Below are 12277 nucleotides of genomic sequence, written 5' to 3'. Positions count from 1 at the left end.
TTGAGGAAAGCTGCTGGAGTGACTGGAAGGGAATAAAATTAGGAACGAGATTATAAAGCAAAGAAATGGAATAGAACCAATATTAAACTACATACAAAGACAGTAAATAAAATGGTTTGCCATCTGGAGAGAATGTTTAAGGATTCCATAAGGCATAGATAAAAAGAGAAGATCAAAGAGCATGAGACAGACACAGAAGAAAATGGAAAGACAACATCAAAGACATGTTACAGCAGCATCAAATGACAATGGTTGAAGACAAGAGAAGTGCAAGAACCAAAGTTTTGTTTGGTTCCCATTCAACACCCAAAGTGGTAAAAAACAAAGTAAACAAGAAGAAAAATGGTGGGAAGTTTGCTGAACTACACCCACCCCATCACTGTGTAGTCTCACTAGTTCTTGTACTAACATAGCCACAGATGCCAGGTGAGATCATCAGGGGGGCAACTGTTGAAATCAGGTTGCATCAATGCAATGTAAGCCCCGTCTCTTTTATGCATGAGCTACGATGTTGTACACATGTATGAATAGGGTGGAAACTTCTGTCTGTGTAATTTACCCAAATGAAAAAGCCTTGGATCATGCATATGCTTTTGCATAACCACAGAATATTCCTTAACATGGAAGACGACAAGCAACTTCTATTTGCATGAAATTGCCTTATGGTTTAATCATATATGGCTGTATATTGTAACTCCTTTCTTTTTAGGTTTTGCATTCTGTTGCTCATACTACCCATGGCATAAACATTTTGAAGGAGAGAAAAAGAGAGAATCACCATATACATTTGTGAATAAGATGAAAATTTTAGGTGGTAATATGCACCAAACATTTTGTTTGGTTTATTGGCAGTAGATTTATCCACAAATATATACAGTCATACTTATTGCATTCTTTGACAAAGTGACAAAATTAGTGGACCAGAGGAATGCCATCAATATAGTTTACTTGGACTTCAGTAAGGCATTTGATAAGGTAGACCATAACCTACTACTAGATAAAGTAGAAGAATGTGGGTTGGACAGCATCACCACCAGATGGATTCATAACTGGCTGACCAACCGCACTCAATGTACTGCAATTACATGGAGGGAAGTATGCAGCGGAGTATCCCAAGGCTCTGTTTTAGGCCCAGTACTCTTCAACATCTTCATCAATGATTTGGATGAGGGAATAAATGGGGAACTCATCAAATTTGCAGATGACACCAAGCTGGCAGGAATAGCCAATACTCCAGAAGATAGGCTAAAGATACAGAAGGATCTTGACAAACTTGAACATTGGGCACTATCTAACAAAATGAAATTCAATGGTGAAAAGAGTAAGGTTCTACATTTAGGCAACAAAAACGGAATGCACAGGTACAGTATAGGTGGTACCTTGCTCAACAGTAGTAATTGTGAAAGGGATCTTGGAGTCCTAGTGGACAACCATTTAAATATGAGCCAGCAGTGTGCAGCAGCTGCCAAAAAAGCCAACACAGCCCTAGGCTGCATCAACAGAGGGATAGAATCAAGATCACGTGAAGTGTTAATACCACTTTATAATGCCTTGGTAAGGCCACACTTGGAATACTGCATTCAGTTCTGGTTGCCACGATGTAAAAAAGATGTGGAGACTCTAGAAAGAGTGCAGAGAAGAGCAACAAAGATGATTAGGGGACTGGAGACTAAAACATATGAAGAACGGTTGCAGGAACGGGGTATGTCTAGTTTAATAGAAAGAAGGACTAGGGGAGACATGATAGCAGTGTTCCAATATCTCAGGGGTTGCCACAAAGAAGAGGGAGTCAAACTATTTTCCAAGGCACCTGAGGGTAGAACAAGCAGCAATGGGTGGAAACTAATCAAGGAGAGAAGCAACTTAGAACTGAGGAGAAATTTCGTAACAGTTAGAACAATTAATCAGTGGAACAGCTTGCCTCCAGAAGTTGTGAATGCCCCAACACTGGAAGTCTTTAAGAAGATGTTGGATAGCCATTTGTCTGAAACGGTATAGGGTTTCCTGCCTAGGCAGGGGGTTGGACTAGAAGGCCTCCAAGGTCCCTTCCAACTCTGCTATTGTATTATTGTATACTTTAAAAAGGTACCCATATATTGCATATATAATTGCACATAAGTCCATCTATGGATAACGTGACCCATGAGTTCATCATAAAAATACCATGAAAAATGGGTAATCTGTGGATTACACATAGAGAAGCCAATGGTGAAAAGTGAAGCTTGCAAAAATTTTGAAAGTTGGTTATCCGCATGCGGATTTAACAGTATGCAAGTACATACAACAATATAGGGATTCTATGAATGAGAAGGAAAACAAAACATCAATTGATTTATTACATTTGAACATTACATTTGAACTATATTGAGAATTTAGTATTAAGGAAATAGCAGAATTGCAAATAAAATTAGAATGCTGTAAATTATAATTCTTGAAAGGACATGGCTTGTGGAAGAATATATCTCTTTTTAAAATATCCAGCACCTATCGCAGGCTTAATGTTATGATTCATGTAATTGTGTTAAACTTTTTTGAAATGATGCTGGTGAACTATCTTGGTGATTTTTCTTTTGTCTCTTACTTAGGATGTTCCAGTTAGAAAGAATGGGAAGCCTGGAGAGATACTTCTCTTTGAGCTGTTTCTTCTCAAAGGAACTTCTGACAGAGTTGTGGGCTGGGGAGTTTTTCCTTTATGTAATAATAATTTGGACATTGTGGATGGGAAGTTCAAGTGTCCTCTTCTCAGAGGTCATTATGATTCAAGAATTGACAGATTCCAAAAAATTGAAAAGTTGATTTCTTCTGATTTAGATCACTGGCTATGCAATCTTTATTTCCAGGTAGGTGTAATGACTTTAAAGTGCTACATCTTAATTTAATATATTGTTCATGATTTTTTGCTAATGATTTACACTGTGTTAATCAAGCATTTTTACTTAAAGCTCAATAAGACCATTCATTTGCTGTTTAGAAAGTAGATAATGTGACAATATAAGTCTCTAGGGATACTCTAAAATATAATCATCTTTATGATATTCTGGATGTATTATTCACCTGTATTCCATTGCTTAATATTTAATCAATTCTTTATTTCTCCTTATTTATCTTCTTCCAAAAACAATGTGAACTATAATACTAATAATACTAATAATACTAATAATACTAATAATACTAATAATACTAATAATACTAATAATACTAATAATACTAATAATACTAATAATACTAATAATACTAATAATACTAATAATACTAATAATACTAATAATACTAATAATACTAATAATACTAATAATACTAATAATACTAATAATACTAATAATACTAATAATAATGGTGCTATATCTGTGTTTAACTGACGATTCTATTTCTACTTGTCTTACTATAATTTTAATAAATATGGATGAAGTAAAGTTGATATGAATGAAGAAAAAGATTGATATGCCTTGAAACTAGACTTCCCTCTAGTTGATGAATAAAGTAAACAATTATAATGAAATATGGGGGGATTTTATAAAAACATTGTTAGTGGAAGGCAAAGGGAATAAACCTACTCAAGCATATGTGTTGTTTTTGAGGGAATAAGGGCACAATTGGAATATATTGTATATTTTGAGTTGTTATAGATTAGAAGAAGAAATATAAGTAATAAAAATGGTCTCCAGGGGGTGGGAATGCACTATAATATTTGTACTTTTTTCTTCTCTCTCTCTCTTTCTTTGTATATTATTTTGTATTATTTGTATTCAAAATATATATATAAAAATATTAAAAACAAAAAAAGAAACTACATTTTTCTCTACCTTTATACAAGGGACTGGAATTCTGTTCAGAAACTAAACTGTTAAAAATATGAATTGGCTATATTTAGCTATAAAGTAACGTTTAAAACTGTATGACTTAAAATTTCCTTTCATATTTGAACTTCAAAGTCAGCTTAGAAGGCCCATTGAGGATTATGGCTGTGGGGAATAATTGACTCCTTGGATTCACAAATTGATAGACAGTTGTGTTTTTAAATTATTGCACTGCACACTGAGAGCACTTAGGACAAGAATTACAGGAATTAAGAAATAGCTAATAACTGGTGGACCCATGTGGTGGGAGTTCCCAAAGAATCCTAGATTTACCCTTTTGATTGAACCTTTGAGAATATTAGCAGAATAATTTTGCATATGGCTGACCTATTCATATAAAAATGTTTTCTCTTATCAGATAATTAAACTTCCATGGTATTCAAATGAACAGTATAAATATGAAGTGGGCCTTCAGCCGTCTTCAAAAATTCTTCAATATTCAAGTATTGCTGAGAAGGATGGGATTTCAAAAGAAAACATAGGTGGGTTGTGAAATGACAGACTAAGCAAAATTCCTGTCTACTATGATACTGTTTAACATATTATTTGGCTTGCAGTCATTAAATTAAAAAAAAAACCCATTCAACATCTTATTGTACAGTTGTCTTCCCCGCCTTGTTCTACCTATATGCCACGGTTATAAGTGTTGTTGCCTTAACACATCTGGAAGAATCCAGTTATGGAAGCAAATTGTTGTTTTAATCATTTATGGTAGCGATAAATCTTTTGAAATCCAAAGTCTTGCTGATATGAGCCAGGAAAATCTATCACTCTTTTATTTGGGGAAAGTATCAATGCTAGAGGTAACACAGGGTATTTCTTATGTTAAATGTTTGTCCAGGTGATGGGTTGGATCTAGCCAATCCAAAGTATTTTCCCAGTACATTCTTGACACTGGGAAAAAAAGATCTGATCTCTGAAACCCCAAGGAGCAGGAAGGAGTTTTTTATATTGGATATATCCTCTCAGATGTCTCTGCAAAATTTAAAATGTCTTAAGGAACCTGAATAGGGGATGCAGTGGCTCAGTGGCTAAGACGCTGAGCTTGTCGATCAGAAAGGTCAGCAGTTCAGTGGTTCGAATCCCTAGCACCGCGTAACAGAGTGAGCTCCCGTTACTTGTCCCAGCTTCTGCCAACCTAGCAATTCGAAAGCATGTAAAAATGCAAGTAGAAAAATAGGAACCACCTTTGGTGGGAAGTTAACAGTGTTCCATGCTCCTTCACCACATCACCACGGAGATGTCTTTGGACAGCACTGGCTCTTCGGCTTTCAAATGGAGGTGAGCACTGCCCCCTAGAGTCGGGAAAGACTAGCACATATGTGCACGGGGAGCCTTTACCTTTTAAAGGATCATGAAATGCCATTTCAACCTCAGAAAGGAAACTTAAAAGGATATTAAAGATTTGGAGATACCTTTACAATATCTATTACCTTACAATTGATACACCATTCTAAATTACCAGATGCTGAATGTGCCAAACAATGTATTAGGAACCACAGAAGAAGTAGGACAGTATACGTCCCACTCTTCATTCTATGTAGACTTAATCTAACAGATGGATTGTTGTAAATCCTTGATTTGAATATGATACCTCTCTGAAAACGTATACATAGATATTGCATATATCCACTGTACCATAGGGGCAGATGCAAAGAATCATAGATGAGTTATGCACTGTTAAATGAATATGCTCAGATCCCTAGCTTAGAAAAAAAATATCTACTGGATATACAGTTGAATAATTGAAACTCTACATCCCCCAGTCTGAAAACAGATATCCTTAACAATAATTCTCTGTATCATTTGTATTTATTTATTTACTTGGAGCTTTCTTTAAAGATATTGTTAGCTGTTAATATCCCCTGTGGGTTTGTTTTCTAATATATATCAGTTCAATGCTACAGTATGCTGTTTCTTCTAGTGATATGTTGCTAAGAGATTTAATAATGGGCAAACAAACACAACATGTGGTAATCCATTTCAAATTAAAAGTTTATTAAACGCTAGCTTGATGACTTTCTGGCTATTTACAATTAAAGGAGCAAACCTTAGGGAACTAGGAATCACGTGGTAAACCTTACAGCTTTTTCTTTCCAAGAGAACAAATACATTTATGATCTGCAACAAACTGATAGGTTGTATAAATACTCTATTTATTCGGTTGGGACACAACATAAAATTGTGCTAAAGTGACGCTAATGTTGAAATGCAAGCCAGAAAATAGACGAACCTAAATGACAATGAAGTCTGCGCCTTAAGAAGACTCATTGAAAGACTCTAATAATGAGAGACTAATCAGTATATGGGATTTTACAAAGTGTAGCTTGGCTTGAAAACACAGTTTTAATTCTAAGTTACTTTCAATCTTGGCAATTTTAAGATGTCTGGACTTCAACGCCCAGAATTCTCTAGCCAGAATGAGTGAGTATCTAGGGTTTCTGATTGGAAGACAAACTCTATCCCTCATTTCCCGAGGTCATTACTCTTCAGTACAATCATTAATTCCAGGGTGTGGAATCTGTGAACCCCAGATAACGCTGAATGACATCACCCATAGTGCTAGTCTGGTTGAATATTGTCCCTCATTTGATTAACTGGTCCACAGAAAATATTTGAAGAGTGGCATGATTGCGAGAGATGACAATGGGAGGTTGAAACACTAACAGAGAGATATGCAGACAATACTATTGTCGAAGCTGAAATGAAAGAAGATGTAGAACAGATTATTAACAATCTATAAAAGGAAAGTGAAAAAATGTCAGTTATTATAAAGGCAAGATAATATCTACCAACAACCCTAGCTAACTTAGATCTGACAGTAAAAGGGGTGGATTGTTTTCTTGGGCTGAAGATTCAAATGGATAGAAAAGTAAAGACATGATTAATCCTACAAAAAAAAAAAGCAGTACGCAAAAGTTCAGAACAGTTAAGGCAATAGCTTTTTCAACTGGTCAAGTATGACTCTGAAACCTAGATTGTGAGAAAGAACCACAGAACAAAGATAACTTACAGAGTACAATGTATTATGAGTACTATCTACTGGAAGAAGTCACGAGCTGTATTGATTTCTGATAAGAACTGATTACAATTGTAGACAACACTAATCAAGCAGAGGCATTGAAATATCTATTGAGGACAACTTTAAATTGCAGATTTATATCCATATAGCTAATAGCGTTCAACCCCTATTAGATGGCCCTTATAATAGCCAGATCAGGCTATTATGCCAGTTCAGATTTTTCCAAGTGTCCACGTCTCAGTAGCCTGTTTTCCAGTATGATGGGAAAAGGTAGTCCAAATTACCTGCTATGTGCTGCTTGAACTTGGTTTACATTTCTATATGCAGAAACATTTATCCTTCTAATGATCTACATTCTCTATCTCTAAAACATTATACTACACTAATGCTATAAAGCATGGAATATCATAGGCACTGCTGATGAGTGTGTGATGAAAAGAAAGGCATTTATCCACTCATTGGCCAGCTAATAACTAAATAATAATTTTTGTCCTTTGAAATAAAATCCTAAAACAAGGTCTCTTTCATAATACTGAATGTACATGACCTCCCACCTCCCAAAAGCAGCTTGCTTTCTGTGTAGTACCAGTTAGCCTATTTAAAGTCAAATACCACCAATTATCCAGGTAAAAACAACAGTCCTATCAAGATAGCAGTTCTTATGAAGCAAAGCTTTTATCAACATGCTATGAATTCTGAAGGAAATCTTTCTGTTAGAGGCAACAAAGCCTTCAAACCCTACCCTAGTAGCAGATGTTTTGTTGTGAAAGACATCAGCAGCTCATTCATGTGCCCATGAGTTCCCATGAGCTCTGATTGGGGGAATTTACTTCAGAAAAGTAATGTCATATGTTTCGGTGGGAGGGGGAAAGGAGTGACATTTGAATAATCCATTTTACATATGTTTTGAAGTCCAGGCACCTTTTGAGCTCAGATTTAGGTTCCATTAGGTAGACCTACTTATTGTGACATAAGCCACACAACTGTTAGATGCATCACTACCTTGCTCCTTCCTATTGAAATCTAAAACTATTTTATCCAATTAAATTGTAAGCAGACACAATAACAGTTTTTTTTTTAAAAAAAAAGATAATCAAGAGAAAGTCAAGAGGCTAGTTTAATGTCATTTGTCAGTCTGTAGTAATCCACAAACTCATTTTGTTTAATAAATTAGCAGAGACATGAACAGGTCAATACAACATTAATGAAATGTACCTCATTATGGTGGATGGGACATGTTTATACAGACAACTTCTCTGTTGTAAGAACTCTTCAGAGGGAGGTAAATGAAGAAAATAGGACAACATCTTTTGATACATTCTGCACATAGGAATAGAGGCAGGGTCACTGTGTTGGAAATGATGGGATTGATTTCCAGGGTATGGTGCCAGAATTACTTCAGGAGGGTACCTTTGAAGCAAATCAAGACCTTCATTTATGTGCTCTATGGGCTAATACTTTGGTTCTGAGCATTGTTCAGTTGAACTGCACTCAAATATGGATCCTTCTAGAATGCAGTAAGCAATATATAGCCCTAAAAACACTGTAACCACCATGTAATGTAAAGATTTGAAAACAATTCCGTTTCCAAATAGGAGTGGTGGATCCCTTTCCATCTAAATTCCTGAGGAAAAAATAAGGTATCATAGGGAAAGAGCGAAGGGAAAGATAGGATTGGGGAAATAATACAAATAAGAACAATAAAAAAGAGTGTTAAAAGAAAGTGCATAGGCAAACTTATCAGATGTTGGTTCTGGGCCAGCCTACTGCCTACTGAAGTTATTTCACCACTGCAATACAATATGGTTCTCTAGAATCTGACTCCTAAAGGCTTCCCAGAAAGAATGGAAATATTACTAACCTATTACCTTCACTACTCCAAGTATCTTCATCTCAAGACCTACAATTTACTCAATGTAAAGCAGTCGACTTGGGATGCTTTCTATGCCTGGAATCTCATGGACATCAGTATGTCTGATAATTGAGATTGGGAAGAACAGACAAATCTTATATAATAATCATTACTAGAATCTCTATTCTATAATCAGTAAGTTTCTCTATGTATCCATACACCTCTTCCATGCATTTGGCTGAATATCTAAATATGTTTCATTGTTTAATTTATATATGACTGGTCCTAAATAACAGGAGATGAGATGTTAATATTAAACAGAAAGACATCAAACAAATTATTAGACATGTTGTGTGATCCTGGCTTATTTGTTGTTCTCCCATGTAACTCAAACCCAAGATCATGTATGTATAATGCCTAATGCAATTTAGTCTCATTGCAAAAAAAAAAAAGTATCTAATAAACTTTTGATGGAGATGTAAAAGATAAATAGCAGCCTCAGTTCAGTTGGACAATCCCATTCTCTGATCTCATGGCCTCCTGATGTCAAAGGTCTCTGGAAGACATCTAGTTGCAGAATTTGGCTTCAGTAAGTAATGTTCAGATCTGTTGGATAAAAGGTTAAAAAAGAGACTTTAAACAACTCTGCAAGTTATTAATGGGAAACATATTTTGACAGAACTGTTTTGCAGAGACCTGGCCCATCCCAAAGTGATGCCGACTGACAGTACTTTGCTGGTCCCGAAGCATAAAAACATGTGGAAGGAATTGTTCTTGCACATTTCACAGGTTGTCATTTCCTTCACAGGGCAACCTCTGACCCCTCGGAGAGATTCTGACACTCGTAAGGGAAGTATTCCCAGTGTTGAAAAGGAAGTGAGAAAGCGGTTGAACACGGTGAGAGGTGGGAAATGGTGCATATTAGAACAAATTTAGAGGAAAATAACAAATGCCCTCATGGATAACATCCAGCAGGTTAGAAACTTTCAGTATGGTGGGTAATTTGCTAACATTTTGGAACTAGATTGATTCTGTATATTTCTTTAAATTATGAAAACAGTAACAGCAACTACAATCTTACACATTTAGTAAGCCAGGGAGAAGTCGAAATTATATGTGGTGACATGTACACACAAAAGAGAGGCAAAGAGACAGTGATAAAGATTAAAAAATGAATTATATTAGGAAAAGTTTATGTACAGAAAAAAGTATACATGTATTAAGAGAAATACAGAAAAGGTATATACTAATTATATTAACTGTCATAATGTCTAAGCTGGAATCACAGTAGAATAAGGTTTCAGACATGTATAGCTTCATTGAGGAGGCAATAAGGATGAAACTATGGATATCCAAAATAATTTTCTCCAGATTGCTGTACACTGTTCTATTTCTAGTAATCAGTAATAAGTGACTGAACAAATGCAGCAATCTTAGTTCTAAACAAGGCTGGATGCTTCTTTTTTAAGTCACTCTTTAAAACTCCTACTAGCAGTAAGAGTAGTCCTTGTTTAGTGACTGCCACTTTAACAAGTTACAACAGTGATGAAAAAGCAACTGCAACCAATGCTTGCATTTAGGATCTTCACAAATATGTAAAGGAAAGGAAAGCTGAAGTAAGATCGTAGTCACAGTTGTGGTTTCACTTAGTGACTCTTTCATTTAACAACTGAGCTGATTGTCCCAATTGTGGTTGGTAAATGAGGACTGCTTGTGTACAAAACCATTGCTTTAGAATGGCTTTAGGAAAGATGTAAAGGAAAAAAATAAAAGAAGAAATAACCAAAGTTTGGTGAATTTCTATATTCAGCAAAAACAGGCCAAACCAAAACTGATGAGAAAATGAGAACCACAACAGCATAGTTGGCAACATATTGCAAGTCATCTTTAACATCTTCCAGGTGATATGAAATAGTTGGCATTTATAGGCTACGGTAAACCAATCTGCATGACTGGTAAAGTATGCCTTGCAAGCTGGGATTGTGGGTGCTGATTTGCAGTGATGTGTCTGTAGGGCTAAAAGAAAATGATACATTTGGTATCACCTGGAAGGATCTTAGGAGAGTTGACATTTATAGCTGACTTATGAAGCCAGAGCTGCGAGAATACAGTGGGCTTTCCTTATATCACTTCCCATTTTATACAATTTCCATAGAGGTATGGTTCCTGGCCTGGAACATGCTTCTTTGTATCTGCTAGATATATGATGTAAACGTAATTACCTGAAAAAAAACAAAAAACCCAGAGGCTTCTTCCATCAATAAATCCTTAGAGGCAGTGTTTCAAAAGGATCACTGACATTTGTTAAAATAAAAGAGTGTGTGACCTTCATTCTTCATACCTAGAAAACTTGCACATGGGTTTGAACAGATACGATTTTTATGCCACAAATATTCTGCAAACCTACTGCCGTATGGCAACACAATAGGGTATGTATAGTATAATTTGCAAAAACAAATGAACAAAATCACTGGCTTGTTAGTCTACATTTCATTTCAGATGCTTAGTCCTGCTCCCAGGACATCTTCACTAGTAAGACTTAATATGATGCTTAGCACTGGTGGGATTCAAATAATGTAACAACTAGTTCTCTGCTCTAATGATCAGCTGGGTAGGTGGGGCTTGGTGATCATGTGACTGGGTGTGCGCGGCCAACTCAACGTTACACACTTCGATGGGTGTTTCGCCTTAGCTGTTACAATGTAATAAAGGTTAACCGGAAAGGCAGTTTCTGTAATCAGGGCAATAAAGATTAGGCTAGAAACAATACCAGAATGTTTCCTTCCTGTCTTCTTACAGGATTAGCCTCATAAAGTGGAAAAACACAAAATGAGATTTCTTCCAACAACTGGTTCTCCGAACTGCTTAGAAAGTTAACAATCATTTGTCCTGAATAGGTGCAAACTGGTTGAATCACACCACTGATGCTTATGTTTTATTCTACATATTACACTGTCTTTTTACATCACATTTCTCCCTCCCTCCCTCCCTCTCTCTCTGTGTCTTTCTCTCTCTCCCTCTCTCTCTCCCCCCCTCCCCCCCATATTTCATTGTACTTTAAACTTGTAGTGGAGACTTACAGAAAGTTAGGCAGAAAGGAGAGAGCTATGCAGTATATGATTTTTTTTTTAAAAAACTAGCCTTATACTAATGGCTGTACTGGCATCAAAAAGCAGATCTACTGTAGTGTTTTTAAAACTTGCCAAGTATAAGAGGTATGGACTTCAATTCCAATTATTCACCAGTTAGTTTGCTAGCTGGGGAATTGTGGGAATTGCTTCTGTACTGATGTTGAGTACAGGGTTAAAAATGTCTCTGTTCAAATATATGGATATACAGATGGTTAACCTAATCCTTTAATTTTGGGGAATGAGTTCAATTCCATCATACATTCTCTGTATGTGAGCATTCTGCATAGAAAGAAGAATTTGGGAAGGAGGGAACTGCTCTAAATTGTTGAGTGTGGTAGGAAAAAAGTGCCCAGAAATATGTTAGATCATATTTTTTAATATAAATCCCTCTCCAAAGTTCCAGTATGTCAACCCA

The 12277-nt window shown here is 36.0% G+C and overlaps 1 protein-coding gene across 1 annotated transcript in view; it reads left to right on the top strand.

Annotated features, from left to right (window-relative positions):
• LOC309392187 (uncharacterized protein) overlaps positions 1-12277 on the top strand; it is a gene marked incomplete at its 5' end in the record, with an annotated part of 165107 nt that overhangs the window by 35912 nt on the left and 116918 nt on the right. Inside the window, 3 exons of the mRNA XM_081953188.1 lie at positions 2586-2840; positions 4216-4339; positions 9540-9628. Coding sequence (XP_081809314.1) covers positions 2586-2840; positions 4216-4339; positions 9540-9628 — 468 coding nt within the window. The remainder of the gene's footprint in view (positions 1-2585; positions 2841-4215; positions 4340-9539; positions 9629-12277) is intronic.

This window comes from Natrix helvetica (assembly GCF_964273705.1).
Source record: "Natrix helvetica genome assembly, chromosome: 4".
NCBI lineage: Eukaryota > Metazoa > Chordata > Lepidosauria > Squamata > Natricidae > Natrix > Natrix helvetica.
Note: the sequence above shows the minus strand (reverse complement) of the source record. Positions and strands in the feature narration are given on the sequence as shown.